The 21,692-nt window shown below is 36.4% G+C and overlaps 1 protein-coding gene across 4 annotated transcripts in view; it reads left to right on the forward strand.

Moving 5' to 3' along the window:
* Positions 1 to 21,692, forward strand: part of MSRB3 (methionine sulfoxide reductase B3) — a 146,608-nt gene that overhangs the window by 64,143 nt on the left and 60,773 nt on the right. For all 4 annotated transcript variants that reach the window (XM_036492473.2, XM_004582999.3, XM_058673117.1 and 1 more), the window contains one exon: positions 15,430 to 15,458. In XM_036492473.2, the coding sequence (XP_036348366.1) occupies positions 15,430 to 15,458 (29 nt within the window). The remainder of the gene's footprint in view (positions 1 to 15,429; positions 15,459 to 21,692) is intronic.

Here is a 21,692-nt window from a genome sequence, read left to right on the forward strand (position 1 = left end):
TGAGAGCGAATCTAGTAAAGACAAGTATGTCTTCAGTGTACACCGGAAGGACGCCCTCTTTCAGTTCTGTCACTCTCTTTAAAGATTCCATCAGATTCCTCAGGCTGAAGGTTCAGTCCTGGGAGACTGGTGTACTAAATAAAGGTGTCAGTTGGAATCCCTACGATGTTTTACCTTTGCTTTTGATTTGCTGGCTTTGCGTTGAGTTTTCCATAACCCTCTCCTTAAAATTGTTAATTCACTAGAGCCACTCAAAATCTCAGGAAAGCATTTATATTTATTGGTATTTAATAACAGATGTCACACAGAATAGATAAAACAGCTACAGATAAGAGATGCACAGGGCAGTATATGGCAGGGGAAGGAGCTGTTGTGTCCTCTCCAGGCCTGCGGCCCTCCACTGAGATGCATATGTTTAAACTTCTGGGACTTAATGTCCTTTGGGGTTTTTATGGGAGCTTCAGTATACAGAAGTAATTGAGGATATCACTGCAAGCCCTTTCTTGTCCTTTCCCCAGAATTTGGGAGGTGGGGCTTAAATTCAAACCCCCTAATCATGCCCGGATATCCCCTGTGCTCAACCCCAATCCTGAAGAAGCCAAGCAACTGCCAACCACCGGCTATGAGCACACTAAAGATAGTCATGACTCCAGAGATTCCTAGATCAGAAAAGGAAACCAAATGTGTATTTGGTAGTATCATAGTTTCAGGTAGCAGGTTTATAATAATTGTATGTAATGCTTAAGAAGAAAAAAAATCGAAGTGAAATACTATGTAGTCATCATAAAATACAAACAAGTTTCAAAGATATTATGTTTGGAATAAAAAATAAGTGGAATCAATGAAGCGCTATAAATAGTGATAGCACAACTAGGTAAATATTAAAAACACTAAATCCTACACTCATGACTTTATATTCCCTATCTGGTATCTCAACAAAGCTCAGATTAAATAAAGATTTAAACACTGACACTAAAATGTAAGTCCTAAGGGAAAATATTAGTGAGAAGTATAGCATTGGAATCAGGTAAGACTTTATAAAGATTTCCAAAGCAAACAATAAAAGGAAAAAGACCTGATGAATTGGATTACGCAAACATTTTATGTTTATGTATTTTTATTTCTGTAGCTCAAAACTACCATGCATTTAAAAAAACTTGGAAGCAAGCAGTCTATGAAAAAGGTACTCAGTTCACGTGATCAACAAAATAATTCCGAGTCAATAAAGAAAAATAAACAGAAAATGAGATATATTTTTTCAAAATCAGATGTATATATTTAGGAAAATTATATATATTTAGGAAATTATATGTATATATTAGGAAAAATTAGAAACAGAAGTAAAAGGAAATATTTTTATTCTGTGAAATTAGTGAGGAAGTCCAGTATCATCAATATAGACTTGATTAGAGTGCTTTCAAGCCGTGCCACATACAGTGCAAGTTGGTAGTACCATTGTGGAAAGCAATGTGATAAGTTAAAAGTCTTAAAATGCTGTATGTCACTGATCTAATAATTTCCAAGAATTTATGCTAAAATCTTTTTATGCATAGAAATAAAGCTAGAACAATTTTCTTAATATTCTTTTCTATTAGCAACAATCTTATAAATGTAAAATATAGGGTGCTAGCTAAAAGAACTAAATGATAAAAATATAGTTAGCAATTCAAATCGTACTACAAATGAATTTTATTATCCTGGGAGAAATGTCAAATAACTTACATATTTCAACCACATGATAACATATGCTCCTGTGTCTGTGAAGACTGATACATGAATGCTTTAGTTGCATAATTTGAAAGGTTATGTACCAGCTGTTGATAGTCGTTATCTCTTGAAGATAGAATTATAGGTGACTTTATTTCTTAAGTATGTCTTTACATTTTTCCAAAATACTCACATACTTTCATTACTGAAACTTAGTTTAATACTATCTTTACTCAGCATGTTGCAAAGTCTGAACTTGAAACTTTACTTTGAAAACATTGATCTTTTCCCTATGATAACTTGTAAAAATGGAGTGGAATTATGCATTTGTCTTTGAGGCTCAAATCCACTGGTCATTTATTCAAGTCTCAAGGAGATACTGTACCCACTCGCCTTGTCTTCTGAGTTTGTGCTGCTTTTCTTTTTACCCCTAGTTAATTGACAGTAATATGCTAGGACAGGTGCCAGTAGAATCTAGGCCAGCTTAAGTCTTCTATTTACTTGTTTTTCTTTCAGTTCCCCTCTGTAAGCCATATTTGAAACTTCCCTCCTCCTGACGACCTTTTATATTCCTAAAAAATTAGTGGTTCTAATTCCAGATACCTGGAGGTAATGGATGAGGTATTGGTCACTGAAAAAAGAGTGTTACTGATTTCAAAACAGACTTATTTTATAAACTGTTAATCATGTTGGAGTTAGGGATATTTTCAAATAAACATTGATTGAGGGCTTACCATGTCCCAGGCTTTATGCTAAGCATGTTGGGAAAAATTACCTCTTTATTCTTCAGAACTTGAACAGAAAATCAGAGGTCACACTGGTTCTGTAGTTTACTCAAGGTAGTGCTGGCAACAAGAGATGGAACCAAGACACAGATTCAAGTCTGTCTGATGTTTAAGGCACTCCTTCCCAATTCTTTGAACTTGTGAGATTTTTCCCTGTATCCTAGCTGATTATTCTTTTTTTGCTGAGTAATTCACCATCTGGTAACTATCACGCTTCAGTGTTCACTGGTGTTAATTTTCTGATGATGGCCAAGTGACTGTGCTTCGATTTTAAAGTAATGAAGGCTGTGTTTAAAATGTCCTACATGTGAGGTGAAAGTCACAACTTTTCCTACTTTACTGTGTGTGACTTTGCGTAAACTGCCTAACCTCTATGAGTCTTAATTTCCTCATTTGTAGAAAGAGGATAATATGACATCACAAGACTGCTGAGAGGATGAAGTAAATAATGTTGAAATGTTTTGCAAATGGACAAAACACTGTAAATGTGAAGCGTTGATAGTAAAACAGCGTAAGGATTGATACAGAGTAAACAGCAACTATCAAGACTGAAGTGCTCAATGAAAAGGAGGCATGCCAGTCGGTTAGAATAGAGTCCAGAGAGCAATTTGGTAAATTATTTAAAGTTCTAGGAAGTTTTATGTTTGTTCAATGGTTTGGATTCTGGAGGTTATTGAAGGTTGGTGTTGATACTAGGCAGAAGTGATTTGCTAAGGGGAGGGCACAGGAAGAAGAATGACTTAGCTTGCAGAGACAAAGTCAGCTAAAGGAAAGCCCAGGATAAAATAATTAGCAATCCTAAATTTTCACCCATTGACCAACTGTATCTAGAGATTTCTGTGTGTGATTATAAGATTCTCACTTTAAAAGCTATATAAGCATAATGGACCACATTCAGAGAAAAGCAGCCCATGTTTCAGAGACATTTGAAGAGGTGATAGAACCAAAAATATTTAGCCCAAACAGAAAAGTCATGGAGCCACAGTTGGCTTCAGTTGTTTGCAAATCTAGTCATCCATTAGAATCATAAATTCCAAGCCTGTCCAGACAAAGTTCTGATTTAGTAAGAATGTATTGGAGTCTCAAATTGATTAGTGGTAACCTCCCAGCATCCCTATCCGGGGGTGGTGTTGGTGGGATGTGTGTGTGTGTGTGTGTGTAAGCTCTCCCTACATCTTATGCTTGATTACCATAAGTCTGTATGAGGCTTAAATAAGATCTGCCCTAGGATGTCAATAACCATCTAATCAATACCATCAACAATAGACTATTACAGCTGAAAGGATGTATTAACTGCTTGTGATATTGGTGAAGAAGCTATTACTAAAGATTAATGTTTAAAACTTCACACGGGAGGGAAGATTTTAAATTTTGGGAAGAGCCAGTTAGAATTGAAGTTTTTTAAAAATTTAAGACCTAAGTGTCAAATGTATCAGTGTTCCAGGATATATTAGTATATATATCATTTGTAAAAATTTTTTGACAGTTTCTTATTAATTGAGGAATGTATTATGGGGCTAATGTTGTGGATAGTAGGTACTGGGAGGTGCTGAAGTAGCCTAAGAAGATACTAAGTTTAGTACAAAGACCAGAGCCATACAGATACCATGGCAGGACTCTGAGCAAAGCTATGTGCTTCCAAGACTCATGAGAGTAAGAACAAATCATTTGGCTTGACACAATTATTCCAACTTTGGCAGAAGTATGAGCAGTAGTGAAAATACTTTTGCATAGATATTAGGGTATTCTCAAGTTTTCAAATCACTAGCTGAACTGGAGGTGATTGGTAAAATTGGAATCGCTCCAGAAAATAAAGTCATCAGAGTTACATTATTACAGTTAAGGCAGGAGCAGTAAAAGAGGGAAATCGTACACAAGGAAAAATTGTAGGGTTTTATATATGCAAACTAAAGCAAGATGTATGTAAGGTGCTAGAAGTTAGAGATCTAATTAACAGGTGGAATAAACATTAGAAAATAACATTATTTTCTCTCCCTTTGGAAGATAATGAATAGAAACAATTAGATTAGTAGTTGCCCTTCAGTGAGATGAGTCTTTAGCACTCAGGTTTTTGGATTACCAATTTTTTGGCTAGCATACTCTCCAGGATGGTTGATCTAGAGTAGAACCTGAGCACACAGCAACTGATGATAGTGTTGCTTTTTCAGCTATTTGACCATCTCACCACTTTGTACTGTCTCCGCTGAGTAGACAAAGAAGATGCAATTAACATCAAACTGGTTAACTCTTTTATCAATCCTGTATTTCATGGTAATGAATTAGCTTACTGTAGCCCGTGGATCCTGCTGTATTTATAATTTTATCTTTGTTATGTTGCACTGTACTTAGCCACACTTGTTAATTCATGTCTTCATTTGTTCAGTGGTTATTCTAGTTGTAATTTTTCAGCTTTGAGGAATGCTGGCTTTCTGCTGGAGATTTGCACATTTTACTTCTATGTGTTCACTTAAGTACATAGTGTTAATGGCAGTGGCATGACTCATAGTCTACATAAGCATAAATTAACTAGGTACCTGTGAGGTGTGCCCTCTTTGAGAGTGCTCTGAAGACCACCCAGAAGGCGGAATTTTCACAGACTGCAGAAACCCATTCTGTGTAAGAAGCCTAGCAGCACTGACTGACCAATTACACCTGCGTCCTTCAGTGTGAACCGGCTACCCATTTGCTGAAGATTGAGGTTTAGACTGTTGATCTTGAACTATAAAGGGCTTTATGGGCTGAGTTATGGCTATTTTAAATCAGACCTCTTCCTTCAAATAAAGTGCTTTGCACATAGTGGGCACTCAATAAATGCCCTTGACAGACTATGACTTAATAAATGTTCAGGCCTTCCACTGAACTTCTCATGGTTTCCAGATTTGAGGGAAGGCTTCTTGATATTGAATCTTTGTCTTTCATATTGGTTTTGCTTGAGGGTTTAAAGCACTGTAATTTTACTGGCCACATGAAATTCATCTTTTCAGTGATGAATCTTTTTAGGTGGTTTGCTGGCCCAGTTTGAGTAATTTATGGAATCTGAAGTTTTATAATTTGATTCATGTGCTCAGCATAGCTGTAAAATAAAATAGTAGTTTTAATAATTTTACAAAGAAAGTAGTAAATGCATTGCTTTTTCTCTTTGTATTGGCTCATTCCCTGGCCGATTTTTCACTTGTTTGGTATTTAGTTCATTGTTTTCCATAAAGATAACTTTATAATAATGTTGCATAAAAGCCTTCTGTGTGGAAGTTTGTATGAAGGAGAGGAAAATTTTACGTTTTCATTGCATACAATGCTATTTTGGAAATTAATGATATAAACAAATTGGAATAATTATAAAGTCAGGATACATTTACAGTTTTAAGTAAGAAAAGTTTCTCTGCTTTGAAGGAATAACATCTGGCTCAGTATTGCTCAGGGCTATCTGAATAATTCAAGATATGGATTGCCAACCTTTTTACTCTGTGCTTTGCAGTTGTTTGATATAATTTGGATAATCACACAGAATCATTAGTTTGGGTGTAGAAAGCAAGTGTTAGCATTAGCTTTTTTTTTTTGTCCCCAAATTAGGTCAAAACCATCTCTCTTTTTAAATCAACAATTATATGCTTACTTATTATAAAATACACTTTGAATATATCTATGATAAGAAAAGCAAAACATATCTGTGTCACATTACACAATGTGGCAGATGGCTTTTTCATGGGGACATAAGATTGAAGGGGCAAAGCAGAAAAAATTGGTTTGCATGTTACATGTGAGTACCTTATTGTACTGTGCATGGGTTGGAGGGCATTACAGCTCTTGCTAAAGAGGAATTCTATCAATGAAGCATCTGTTAGTTCACAGGAGCTTGCGGTACAGGGGACATCTACTGGTTCAGCCATGCTAATAGGTCTGGGTCTTCTTCTTCCACGGGTTGGCTGACATGGTTTGAATTGGGTGTCCGTGTCTCCCAAGCTGAACTTTATCAGAAGACACATGATAATCTTAAGACATGCCTGCTGGTGGTGTCTGACAGTCTTCAAAAGCAGCAGCCCAGTGGCCAAAGTGCAGGTGGCAGTTTGATGGGATATGATTGGGAATGGTGACAATAAAGAATAGGAAAGTCAAGCATGTTTTGTTTCTTAAATGTTATAAATTATTCAGGAGGGTAAATGATATTGTTTATTTCCAGCTAATTTCTAGGTCGTTAGCTTTTATTTCAGGTCTGAGAGGGCTAAATATTCATCTGTAGAAGCAGTGAGCTATATTAGTTTGCTAGGAACTGCACGTCAATGTGCCAAGGACTGCAGAGCACAATAGAGTCTTGTCTTAGAGTTTTATAAGTCAGAAAACCATGATCGAAATGTTAATCGGTCTTACATTTTCTGAGGTCTTTTCCATTAGTATGTAGGTAGATTCCCCACCCCCCCCGAGTCATCATGTGATATTTTCTCTGTGCATGCTTGTGTCTTAATTTTCTTTTCTAAGAAGGAACACCATTTATTGGATTAGCGTCCATCCAAATGACCTTATTTCAATATAATTGCTCTTTAAGCACATTATTGCCAAGTGCAATTACATTATGAGGTATTAGAACATCAGCCTATTTAAGATAGATATGTTCTGTTCTTAACACTGTTGGGTTTAGCATCTTGAATTCACTCTCAATAGATGGGGAAAAGTATTTCCTCAGGAGATGTGTGAAAAAACATTAAGTAGTTTAAAAAGAAACAAATTTTACAGACAGAAAATGATGTTGTAATTCAGAGCAGGTTTATATCAATATAGTCTAGAGAGTTATAGAACCTTGGATATGAAAATGACCTTAAGAATTATTTTTTTCGGGCCCGGCGGTGTGGCCTAGCGGCTAAAGTCCTCGTCTTGAAAGCCCAAGGATCCCATATGGGCGCCGGTTCTGATCCCGGCAGCTCCACTTCCCATCCAGCTCCCTGCTTGTGGCCTGGGAAAGCAGTCGAGGACGGCCCAATGCATTGGGACCCCGCACCCGCGTGGGAGACCCGGAAGAGGTTCCAGGTTCCCAGCATCGGATCGGCGCGCACCGGCCGTTGTGGCTCACTTGGGGAGTGAATCATTGGATGGAATGAATAAATCTTTAAAAAAAAAAAAAAGAATTATTTTTTTCCCAGCATTATCTACACTTTTTCCTTTGTTCCTCATATTTCTCCTTCCTCTCTGTCTCTCCTCCTCTGTGTATATCTGGCTGTAATAAAATGAATAAATTTAAAAAAAAAAAAGAAATTTAAGGTTTTCCCTCAACGGGCCGGTGCGCGCCGATCCGATGCCGGGAACCTGGAACCTCTTCCGGGTCTCCCACGAGGGTGCAGTGTCCCAATGCATTGGGCTGTCCTCAACTGCTTTCCCAGGCCACAAGCAGGGAGCTGGATGGGAAGTAGAGCTGCCAGGATTAGAACCGGCGGCCATATGGGATCCTGGTGCGTTCAAGGCAAGGACTTTAGCCACTAGGCCACGCTGCCGAGCCCTATATTTAATTTTTAAATTTTATTTTATGATACAGTTTCATAGGCTCTGGGATTTCCCCCCCCACCCGCCCACCCCTGGCAGTGGCTTGGCTGAGTTAATGCTGCAATTTTACTCATATGAGGTTAATGGACATCTTTTCATGGTGTCTTTTTATTAGTTTTTTAATTGTTACTACAGCTAAAATATCTTTATATATCTAAATTCATCTGTTTTTCTTTCTGTGCATTTTTCAAAAAAAAAGATTTATTATTTATTTAAAAGGCAGAGTGACATAAAGAGAATAACAGAAAGTTCTTCCATCTTTTAGTTCATGGCTGAAATGACTGCAGTGGGTAGAGCTGAGCTGAGCCACAGCCAGAAACCTGGACCTCCATTTGGGTGATGGTTCCATGTTGGCAACAAGGACCCATGTGCTTGGTCCATCTTTCCACTGCTTTTCCAGGTGCACCAGCAGAGAGCTGGATTGGAAGTGGAGCAGCAAGGATTTGAACCTGCACCCACATGGGATGCCAACATCACAGGTGGCAGCCCAACTAGCTGTGCCACAATCCCAGTCCAGGCACAAGTTTTTTTTTTTTTTTTTAAAGATTTATTTATTTTTATTGGAAAGGCAGATATACAGAGAGGAGGAGAAACCAAGAGGGAGATCTTCATCCAATGATTCACTTCCCCAGTGACCACAACGGCTGGAGTTGAGCCAGTCCGAAGCCAGGAGCTTTTTATGTGTCTCCTATGTGGGTGCAGGGTCCCAAGGTCTTGGGTTGTCCTCGACTGCTTTCCCAGGCCACAAGCAGGGAGGTGGATGGGAAGTGAGGCGGTTGGGATTAGAACCAGCACTCATATGGGATCCTGTAGCAGTCAAAGTGAGGACTTAGCCACTAGATCACAGCACTGGGCTCCAAGCCTAAGTTTTAAACATAGAAAGTAGACAAGCAGGACCCAGTGTAACAGTGTACAGTTAAGGTCCTCGCCTTGAACGTGCAGGAATCCCATATGGGTGCCGGTTCTAATCCCAGTAGCTCCACTTACCATCCAGCTCCCTGCTTGTGACCTGGGAAAGCAATTGAGGACGGCCCAAAGCTTTGGGACCCTGCACCCTGTGGGAGACCTGGAAGAAGCTCCTGTCTCCTGTCTTCGGACCGGCTCAGCTCCAGCCGTTGCGGCCGCTTGGGGAGTGAATCATCGGACGGAAGATCTTCCTCTCTGTCTCTCCTCCTCTGTGTATATCTGGCTTTGTAATAAAAATAAATAAATCTTAAAAAAATGCTAATCTGAATGTAGATTTGATGTTTAAGAAAAGAAATGAGATAAGCTTATAACTTCCCATTGCCATGATCGCAATAGCAGTTAGAGTATCTTTTGTTAAAGTAACAGAAATAAACAAACAAGCAAAAAATGTAATGACAACCAGACTAGCATAAACAACTTAGGGAGAACTCTGTCGAGGCTGTGTTGGCAATGAAATGGTAGCAGCAATGGAATTTCTGTAATTGTCCTGGCTTTCCTCTCAGAAGTTCAAAATTGCTGCAGTAGTTGTAAGTGGTAAATCTTTGCATGGTAATTTCAAACAGAAATGAGGCAGAGAGTAGAAACAGAGAAAAAAAGGCCTTCTTCCTAAATATTGCCTTTCCTGTTAATCAAGGAAAGCTTTCCCAGAATTATCACCAGCAGACTTCCCCTCACTGCTCACTGCTCAGAACCTGGTTAAGTGCTCATTCTTGTGTAGGATACTGACCAGTTGATAACCATGACTGGCCCTGGTGTATGTATTTCTAGCAACCTCTAAAATTGGAGCTCTGTAATTGAGAGAAAGAAATACTGGTTGTTAGGCAAGAGTGTTACTATTATTTGACTCAATAAAATCAAATGATCAAAGAGCTACATGAACAAATGTAGAATTTTGGCTTGAATGAGTGCAAAGGAATGACTGGTGTTTTGAAATTTGGGGAGATTTAATCTAGTCTGGTCACTAGAATTCAAAGAATTGTTGCTCAAGTCCTTGTGTGGACAGTTTTTTGAGTTAGTAATATGGAGGGGTGAAAGTTTGCTGGAATGGGGAGAGGAAGGGGAACCTTTCTGAGCAAAGGAAGCATATTGTGCTAATGTGGTTTCTGGTCTGGATGAACACCTTTGAGTTACTTCTGAGGGTAAGAAGAAATTCTTAGACTTACAAATAGGATCTTGAAATCTTATATTTTCCATATTTCACAGGGGCAACAGAACCAATTATTTGACATGACCTGTCCTAGAAAATCCTTGGATCCTTGCTTTTGAGTTGACATATATTCCATATCATCAGGTAGAAATCAGTCTGTCACTCCTACTCGTTCCCTCTACTAATTTTCTCCATTTAGAAACCTTGGCTGACATAATTTAAAAGTAGAAAGAATGGTACCATCTACTTCTCTACCTACTGTCTGAAATCTGGAATGCTAATTTCATTAACCTATAATTCATACTTATACAATTTGTATTTAAAATTTGTGCTGCAATTGTTACGTAAAAGCAATTCTTGTAAAAAGCAGTTTTCTCAGGCTTTGTGAGTTCCTCCTGGGAGGTAATAACATCAAAATGTCTTTGTACTTCATTATAAACAACTTTCGTATTTCATGAACACTAGGATATCATCTGTCAGCCAACAAAAGTAGTTTAATATTCCCAAATGTACAACTCTAACCAAAGGACAGAATTGTTTTTTTTTTTTAAATTTACAACTCTGATATCAAAAGATGCATGTATTGTACGTTTTAATTATTTACAATATATTAATGATATTTGAATTCTGCTTTGTGCATTTTCTGATTTAAAAGTCACATAAACTTCAATTGCAAGTTAATTTTACAGTTTTGAATTAAAACTTTAAATGTGGTAACGCTGCTTTCAGAATGCAGTCTCCAGTACTCTGACAAATCTCCAAAATAATCCTGGCCCACAGAAGCTTACAGTTTTGGAATTGACAGAGCAACTCTATGGACTCTACGGTGCCAACATCAGTTTTTCTCGGGATCTATGTTCCATCTACTGTCTGGGTTGTGGGAAGGAAACAGAAAGAAGGGAACAGGTGCAGTCCTCCCTATTAAGGACATGGCCCACACATTAGGAATAGTACTTTTTGCTTGCATCCTTTTGGTGGGAACTTAACCACATGTTCACAACTAATTACATACAAGGAAGATGGGAGAAAAAAATAGTCCTGCTTGGGCAGTCATGTAAAACCCAGAGAAGAGCCGGTGCGATGGCTCAATTGGTCAATCCTGTGCCAGCATCCCATATGGGTGCGGCTGTTTCATGTCCCAGCTGCTCCACTTCTCATCCAGTTCTCTGCTTATGACCTGGGAAAGCAGCAGATGATAGCAGATCATGGTAGAAGTTTAACGTAAGAGCCCAGATCTTAAACTTGCTGGAGTGAGTGGCACAAGTGACTGCAAACAAAGAATTGTGTACCAACCACAACTAGCAACTGTGGGTGACACAGCTTAGAAACCTGCCCTACAGCTTAACTAGAAGTGTTAACTAGAAGTGCAATAAGCAAGAGCAAACGAAGAGACAGAGGCACAGTGAATATTACTGAAGATTGTTCTGCAAAAGAGCAAAAGCCTTTGCCAAGCAGAGTTAACTGAAGAATACATTCTGAAAAAGGGAGATACAGAATTTGGAAAACTCATTATGAAGCATATAAAGGAGTTTAAGGAATTTAAGGAGTTTGTCACATAGGAAATAGCATTACTGAAACAAAATCAAGCCATATTTTTGGAAATTAAGTATGCAATAGAGCAAATTAAAAATTCAGTGGAAAGTCTCAATAGCATGAAGGAGGCAGAAGAAAGAATCTCAGAATTGGAAGATGTTTCTTGTCACCATGGTGAAACAAAAAGCTGGAAGCAAAGCTGGGTCAAGCTAAAAAAAAAAAAGTATTTAAGAATTGAAGACACTAGTAAAAGACCAAATATAAGAGTTATGGGAGTCCCAGAAAGTGCACAAAGAGAAACTGGGTTGGCAAATGTATTTAATGAAATAATAAAATTTCCCAAATCTGGAGAAAGAATTGGAGAACAGATTACAGGAGGGGCACACAACTTTCAACAGGGTTGACTAAAAGTGATCTTCAACATGAAACATGATAATCAAGCTCTCATTAATTGAACTTAAGGAAAAGATCCTTATGTGTATGTGAAAAAAAATCAATTGACATATAGAGGAATGCCAATCAAATTCACAGGAGACTTATCACAGGAAACTCTATAGGCCAGAAGAGAGTGGAATAACATATTTCAGATTCCAAAAGAAAAAAAAAATTCTTGGCTCAAGATAACATACCCAGCAAAGTTTTCCTTTGTCTTAGAAAATGAAATAAAATTCTTCCACAGTAAAGAAAAGTTCAAAGAATATTCCTCTTCTAAACCTTCACTACAAAGAATACTGAAAGATGTTCTTTTGACAGAGAAAAGGAATAGTACCCACCAAAGCCAAAGGCAAACATGAGGAACATCCCATAAAGTAACAAGAGAATACTAAATCAATGAACAACCCATTGCTAAATGATAGGACCAAATTACCACCTATTCACATTAACCCTGAATATAAATGGCTTAAACCCATCATTCAAACCTCATAGATTAGTAGACTGGATTAAAAACAGAAAACCCATCTATTTGTTGCCTACAGGAGACACATCTCATTAACAAAGATCAGCAGAAACTGTATCTCATGGGTTTTGACATTTTTTTTTTAGTTTCATTCCTTCAAAAACAGTTTTTTCATCATTAAATTCTTCAAATACCCATAAACCATGCAGTAACATCATTTTCTTCAAGAACGTTATTGCTTTCCTTTTTCATTTCTTCATTGACATATTAGTCATTCAGTGGCATGTTGTTTAATTTCATGGCATTGTACATATTTTTTTTCTCGTTGATTTGTTGTGGCTTTTCACTTGGGATTTACAGTGACTGTGTAGTGGAGACTGTCATATCTAGATGTGAGGATATGGTGCAGTGTGCATCTCTACTTTGGGATCGAGGATGGACGCCCAGTGAAACTGTTGGATTTGTCTTGACAATGGGATTCTGGATTCTCTGCCATTATCCATGCCCACAATGATGGACTTATGACTGTTTATTAGGACCTATTCTGTTATAATGATATGGGAGAACTCAGTGTATGTGTGTGTGGAGGGGGTGGGGATTTGGGGAGATGGTGGAGGAAATCCCAGGGTCTATGAAACTGTATCATAAAATGATAGTAATAAATTAAGAAATGGAGAAAAAAGCAATGCAAAAAACCTCAGTGGTGTATCTACTCCATGGAATACTGCTCAGCCCTTAAAAAGAATGGAATTCTACCATGTGCAACCAAATGGTCCCATAGAGACCATTATGCTCAAGTGAAATAAGTCAATCCATAAAGGACAAATATCATATGTTCTCTCTGATATAAGGCAACCTTCAAGCAAAATGTAAGACCAGAGTCCCCTTGAATACTATTTTTCTGCAACTCATTGGTTTTAATATTTCTGTTTTTATTTTCATTTCTTCAAAATAGTTTCTTTTCTCTTATTAAATTCTTCACTGACTCATAGATAAAAAAAAACTTATTATAACCCTTAGCAAGGACTCACTGTAATGGTTTAAGCAGTGAATATGCTGGAAGATCAGTAAAGCAAGATATAAAATATAGTATATAATCCATCCTTTTAGTAAATTTGATTATAAAGCCATAGAAAACAGAAAAGATAACAAAGAAAGCACCAATTTAAGATAGTGGTTTTTACAGAAATTCTGGAGTAGTTAGGTGTTGTAGAGAGGATGATTCCATCGACAGCCAGATACTGAAGATACAAGAGAGAGAAGGAGTGATTGGTACATCCAGGGAAGATGAGAGTTCGTTTAGAACAGGGGTGAAGGGAAGGAAAAGGAAAAACAACCATTTATTTGAGCAGAAGCATCAGGCAGCAGTTTGTAGATGATAATGGCTATAGCAGTTAACAAGGTGTGGGCACAATCATTTGGACCATCACATGTCGCTTCCCAGGCAACACCAAAAAGGTTTGAAAGAAGTTCTGAAAAGCTCAGGCATTGCTATGTCACATGTGGGCAGCCAAATGCTCTAACATGGCATTCTGATGGTGGAAGTGGAGAAGGAAATGAGCTGGATAGTGTGTGCTGAGTGTCACTGGGGATATGCTCAGTGATGCGGAAACACAAAGGAGGACAAAGGAAGTAGGGTCAGGATAAAACGTAAAGAAGGTTTGCACCTGAAGTAGGAAGGAGGGACATGAATGGGAAAGATTGAAGACAGTGGTGGGACCAAGGCTTGGGGAATGGTGAACCCAGATTTTCGAATGGTGATTATTTGTAACTGTGGCAGCAATAATTGTGTGTGTGTGTCTGCATGTATGTACATGCAATTATTTACTTACAGCATGAGGTGAGGCTTTTGGGGGGGGCATGAATGCTTGAGAATATGAATACTCATGACCAAGGAACCTTGGTTGTCCTACCGTTGCACCTTTGATGACTTCTTGAAATTAATTCAGTGAAAGAAAGCCGCTGCTTCCAAATGTGCTTTGGTATCCTGGCATACTCTCAAAGAAATCTCCTTTCCCACTTAGTTAACTACATTTCCCCCAAGGGGGAAAAATCTTCTCTGTCAATGTAACATCCCTTAACAGGACTCCTGCTGGTTGCTTCTTGTCTCTTGCTGTGGCAGCTGTGAACATATATACTATTGATTGTTAATGTGTGATATAAATCCTACTGGAGCATGCCCACTAATTGGGTTGAGAGCTAGATATAGACAATGCTGTCTTATAGTAGCTTGTGTAGATAGGCCTAGTCACAGGGTTAATTCTGCTTGACAGCACATCAGCCGCATCTTGAAAGTAATTACCCAACAGAAGTTTTCCCACAGCCGAACAGAGAGCTTCAAAGGCTTTTGGATTTACAACCAGTATTAACATATATCTGAAACATAATGTTCCCACAAAGAGCTCAGACTTTCTTCCTTATTAGATGTATGGGGTGAATAGGTTCATTTGCTGTGTGCTAAAAACTTAGTGAAAAATTACTTAGTTTTGAGTAATTGAATATCTTTAAAAATAAAAAACATTATTATAAAATTTTATTGCATTATATTACTGAAGAAAGTTACTCTGTAAAGATTGGGTACTTTGAGAGAATAAATTACTGTCTCTCCAAGACAAGCTTTAAAATTTAATATATTTTTCATACTGCATGTATCTTAATATGATGTTTATATTTAGGGGACCTTGGGTAATGCATGCTTTTGAAGTAGTCAAAATAGTTATATGTTTATATTTTAGAAATCTATTTTACTTCTTAGTCAATATACTAAAATCTATAATTATTACATCCTCCTCAACCCACAAAATAATTGTTGCAGACAACTTTTATATTTTATATTTACTTTTTTTTTTTTTTTTGCTTTTCAGCTCAGAAACCAAATATGACTCTGGCTCAGGTATGTTTATATTAATAGTGTCATTTTAATATTTTATTTACATTAATCTCTGAGGAGTGATTCATTCGAACAGGAACCAGTTTGATTTTAAACAGTCTGGGAAGTCTCTTCAGAGCAGGAGCCCCACCTCCAAGCAGAGCCCCTGGCTGCTTTGAATCTTTTGGGATCCTTCCCAGCTCTGCAGTCGGCATTAAATGCTTTGTACCTGCAGAGGTGAAGCTTGCATGTACTATTTGCTCAACCTGGTGTATTATTTTCTCAGTGTGTACAAAAAATTCTCAATGATTTGAAGATTCTCTGCAAGTGATTTTTCATGAATTGTGGGTAGTAGGTGCGTTTAATCCAGCAAACTATAAGGAATTTGATCTAATAGAAGTAGAACTTTGTTAATGGCTTATCAGTTTTTTTTTAAAGGTTTTTTTTACAGGGGTGATAGAAAATTAAGGGCACCTCAAGCCATTATTGTGTTACAATGAGTGGAATTTACATTTTTTTTTCAGCCTCATTTGATTTTTTTTTTTTTTTTTTTACTAAACTTGAATGTAATGAAATTTACAGATTTGACCATGCTTTTATGTTACTTGCTGAGGCTTTAGGTATATAAAGGCACAAAAATCTCCTGTTTTTAAGTTGAAAGGAATTTATGCCCTTCGGTGGATTGTTAGTAGATAAATAAACATTCATTTTTAATTCCTGAAGAAAATAATTTGCCAAAAATATATAGCTTGTTGAATTTAAAAAATAACATTATTACTCTACTTTGTGCTAGACTGTATTTTAACTTTAAGATGTTTTCATTATCATGTTCACAAAGCAACCAAGGGTGGTAAATTATTTTTGATGGTGGTGTCAAGGAGCCACTGTGCCTTTCTGCCTCAGCTGCTGGCCTTTCTTTCACTGTGTAGTGTTAGGATTTCATCCGGTTCATGGAGGCCTTCTAACCATGAAGTCTGTGGATGTGGGTGAGAAAATCACCTAGTCTGAACACCGTACCTGTGTGTTGCATGGCTCCTGAGTTGCTTTTGCTCATGACCACAAAAGACAAACATTTTGTATGAACTGTATGAATGAACAGAAACTGAATGCGGATGCTATTGCGTTGACCAATTCTTCTGTGGACTTCCAGAAGGTGACTCAAAATGTAGTGGAAAGTCTGACGTTTTTAAATAGAATCTTTAGGCATAAAAATATAATGACTAATAGAATTAGATTTTACATAAATTACATGTCTGCATCTCTGCCAATCAATTTTCAACATATTTATTAAGAACCTTCTTTATTGCAGTCTGATTTTATTCTGTTTAAAAAATGAAACCATTTTTATTTTAGGCTACAAGTTTCTAAAATATAACTTCTAAAAATGAAAACTTATACTAGGTTCATTTTAAAGGTAAAACCTGAAAATAGAGTACAGAACTGAAATAATAGGCCTCTGTTGTGAAATATAGATAATTTGTGATAAACTTTCAAATTCAGACTGAAGTGTGCTGCCAAATTGTAATACATTAGGTTAGTGTTTATCATGAAAATAATTATGACATCTGTATAGGCCCACTTCTTTCATGACCAAAGATTTTTGTACATGACTTTTATTTTTTCAAGTTTTAATTTTTAAAGTGTTCATTACAAAAGCAACATATACATGTCTTTGAAAACTATAAAGTTTTGTACAAAATTGTCTTTTGCAGAATACTGATTAAAAGTTTATCCTTTTCATTTTGAATATAAATATACTGTGAGAAGAATTCAGATGATATAAAATTAAGAAATAGGTAATTTTTGTAAACCCTTTAGCTGACTTTTCAATGAAGAAATAGTGACAAAAGAATCTAGAAATGTATTCGTTAGAATTCTGAATCATGCAAATTTTGGTTAGAAATAAGAGCATATTGGAATAATCAAATGTATTTTTCTAATGGGTTCAGATTTTCTATTCATCAAATGAAAGTAAGCTAGCTCTGGTTAGTGCTGTATATAGCTGTGACACAGTAAGATTTTAAAATGAAGGATGATGCTAAGAAAATAGAAACCTTAAAAAATAAATACCACGGTCAATTACTAGCCGTAAAAGAAAGGATTTCAATGTTAAAATATGTACATGTGTCATATACAAATGTATATACACACAGTTTTTGAGAAAAGTACACAGCTATGAATAGTATACTGTACAACATCTACAGTTTGTATAAATAAGTTTCAGTCTGTGGAGTAGTATCTGGGAAAATGGGAAGAAAGTTGTCATTTCCAACATGTGAAAAAAGTTTCAGTTGTTGAAGATATTATAAATCATTAATTTAGAAAGTGATTTAAATTTTTTAACCAGCATAGTGTCAACTCTTCTGCTGTGAAAGCAAATTCATAAAAAGCTTCGTTTTTTTAAAAGTAAAAACGGTTTATGATAAAAATTCCATCTGCATATTAAAGTATAGTATAATGAATAGCTACATAGCTGTCACCTACATTTTACTGTTAATAATTTGCCATACTTATTCTTTTTTATTTCTTGATATGTTTTAAAGTAAGATACTTACATTTCAGAAGATTTTTTTAAAACCTGAAAATTACAGATTTTCTTGAGTTATTGAAAAAGAGTCTGTTTTTTCAGGTTTTCGTCTAAGAAATTTGCATCACACAGAAATTATTATGTGAAAGATCATGGCATTTTCATGTCTACCTTCAAATGAAGAGACTCTGAAAGTTCTGTTTTTGGTGAATTCTGTGGTTAAGAAAACTTACAGCTATGATGCAGAGGCAGTGAATTAATTCTAATATGAGAATCCCAGGAATGTTCTGTCCTCAAGATTAATTTGGTTAAAACTTTGGCTTCCATAGTTGTGCTGTCTATGTGCTAAATTAGGCACTGGTTAAGGCCTTTTCCATTGATTCATAACTCAGTCATGTGAGGTTTTTGACTTTGCCAATTGAGAGCAGTCAGCATACTTTCATTTTAAGGGAGATTTAAGTTTTGCATTTTAACACCATTTCCTGGTTGAAGTACTAATAATGTTGCTTGCCTAGGATCATGTGGAGTTGGTGATTTTACTAATAGAGTAAAACAGACTTCCTTTTATGTTCAGAAGTAGCAAGAGGCTGTGCTCCTCTCCCCACCTCCCAAGGAGGGAAGTTAGTTGATGCTGGAGGAAGCAGAGCATTGAGTTTAATGTAGTGATTAAACATGAAAGCCATATATCAAATCTCAGGAGAAACATGCTTTTGAAAGAGGCAGAGAACTGTGGAGCATATTGCATGATAGGCTATATAAACAGAGCCCTGGAGGTCAGTGTGTGGATACAAACCAATTAAATAAAGAACTTACTGGCTTTGCTTTCTATCATCTGGATGGGGAGGATCGCAAGTTAACATGCACAGAGTTGAAGTGTAAACTTTTCTTGAATAGGGGAGGTACCTTTGGAAACTTGGTTAACTCTTTCAACCCACTACTGAGATTTTGTTTTTAATTTAAAGCAAGTTTCCCAGGAAGTTAATAAAATACCACAGTATATGCTTTCTTGGCCCTTCCAAGGTACATACTAGCCGAGGTGCTGGTAATGAGGAGACTGAAAGAAAAAGCAGAGGATGAGCTGTTGAAAAGATCCAGAGTTGTCTCTGTAGTCCAGTTTCAAGAATGTATACATCTTTCAAAAACAACCCATTTGGAAAAGCAAACCTCTGGCAGTTTAACTGAAAAAAGATGTTTTTCTCCTCTTCTGAATTCTGGGGATAAGACAAAAATTCTTTGGAATTCACTAGTCACCAATATAACATCAGGATATTGTTATTTCTGTTCTATTAAAGTAGAATAGCTTTCTGACCAAGAAGAACCTGATACTTACAAGTTAATAATTGCATGTTAAGGACTGCTGATGGACTAATTCTGTGATCCTAACCTTTTCAGGCAATGTTTGGGTGAGAAAATGAAGTACCAACTTAAATGGTATGGCTTCATGGTCCATAAACATTCAAAACAAAGATTTTTTTTTTTTTTTCGTAGAGTCATGTTGGCTGAGAAAGTGAATGAGCTTATGTTTAGTGCTTGTTGATTCTGGGCTGGTTGGAATTGCTATACTGAGGAAATGGACTCAGAATACAGCAACTCAAAGGTATAAGATTTCATGAAAGCAAATTATGGAGGATTAAGAACCCTAATGAGCATAGTTTAGTGTGGAGAGTTGAGGAGGGAGCTCACTATTAAATAAAACCCAAGAGTGTAGAAGGTTAGGAGATCCTAAAAGACAACGATAATAAAAGGCACAACAGAATATAATTATCCTGAAGGGTAGGGGAAAAAAAAACACTCTAGGGAACAAAACCCAGCTAGTATCGCTTTTAGGATCTGTAGTTTGAAAGGAATCTACTCCAGAGTAAGGAAATCAAAGAATATAATCAGTTAAAGCTTGAGGCAAAAACATGAAGCCTGCAAAACATAGAGTAGCCTGTTAGAGTAATCACTATGAAAGGAAATGAGGAATTTGAATGTAGTAGAACTAGTTTTGAAAGCTTACTAGCAAATGAGACAATTTGTCGAACAGTAAAAACCTTTCTCAAGAAATATTAATAATCAAAATGTTTTCAGTTCTTACAAGTGTAGGACTGTATTGACAATTCTTTTTAGCCCTGCAGTTCAACTTTATCATTTTTAATTTCGTATTTTCAAGATTTTCATAATAATAAACAAGAAAATAAAATGTAAATACTTATATATCAGTTTTGGAATTTGTATTGAGTATCATTCTTTAGCAGAAGAAGAAAAGAATTATATTGTCTACTCATGTATTAATTCATCCAATATGTGTTTTTTGGGTGCAGTATGTATCAGATTTTTACATCTTAGAGCTGTGAACAGGGTGTATACAGTTCCTTCTCTTGTGGAACCTTTTATCAATTGACTCATTATACAGATGCACATGGATTTCTCTGCACAGTTAATGGAGGAGACCGAAAAAGGCTCACCTGAGACACAGAGGGCAAGTTGAAGAAGTCTTGATAATTAAACATAAGCTGATAGATTTTAGGTTAAGGCAGATTCATCTCTCCTCCTTTAAGCCATCTCAGTGTTTTCCACTGTGACTTCTAAGAGAACAGCTTACTAATGTCGATGGTTTATGCATAGTGTTTCAATAGTTTTCAGTAAGGACTGACATTTCACATTTGACTGTAATTAAAAGAGATTAGCTTAGGGAACAATGACTAATGTTTATGTTCTATTGTTCTCTTCTTTGGCTTTATTTATTGACTTAATTTACAGAATCTCAAGTTGGCTTGAAAAATCAGACAGCATTTTCTATACCAATCTTATTTGATTTGCTGAAGTAAGTAGAGCAGATATAGTTTTTCATCTCCTTTTATAAATGAACTTAAAATCAGGAGGCAGTAAGACATAATAGCTGTGTGCTGAAGTTTGAATTTGATAGATTTAGGTGAAAGCTGGTTGTCCCAATAATTTTCAGTTAGTTTTCCTGGATTTCATATGTACAATTGTGTCACATATCTAAATTTTGTACTGTTGTTTTTAATGAGAGCATTTAAAGCTCTGAATTTTCTTCTTTGAAGCTTTAGCTCAATTGTAGTAGTTTTATATTCTAGTTTAAGCAGTTGAACGTTTGATTTTTTTTTGGATACAATAATTATTTAGGAACATCTTTAAATTTCTAAAGTTTCTATTTTATCCTTTTGTTAATAATTTTCATTTTTGCTTGTTGGTGGTCAAAAAAACATGACCTTACTGCTTTTTTAGTAAATCTGTTATTCAGTATTTATTAAAAAGTTTTAATATGTACTTAATGTTTGTGATTTTTCTGAAAGTAATTTGAAAGTCATATTTTTTTGTCATGTGGAATATTTGAAGTACCTTGAGTAGGTCAGTCAGTCAGATTCTTTATAATACATCCTCCAGATCATTATTTATTTGGTTTTTGTTTTACCTGACAAATGGTTTGAAGGAAGGTAGTCTGTCATTCAGTGTGTTTTTACCTGAATACTGCCTGTTCAGCTATCACCACTCCAGTCTGTCAGTGCCACATTCTCCCTGTATTCTGTTGTTAGCCAGATTGCTTTGTTTCATGGTTTTGTGCTTGTTTCCTTGTAGAGACTATTAGTCAGAAGCAATGCTCATGGAAGTGGACTGTTAGAACTAGGAGCTTTTATTTTCCCAATTGCATATGAGAAACATGGAGTTACCTGCAAATACCTCCCCTCTCACTTCTACCTCCACATATTAACTTTATAAGGAAGAGA

The sequence above is a fragment of the Ochotona princeps genome, chromosome 15 (genome assembly GCF_030435755.1).
Source record: "Ochotona princeps isolate mOchPri1 chromosome 15, mOchPri1.hap1, whole genome shotgun sequence".
In the NCBI taxonomy this organism is placed as follows: Eukaryota; Metazoa; Chordata; class Mammalia; order Lagomorpha; family Ochotonidae; genus Ochotona; species Ochotona princeps.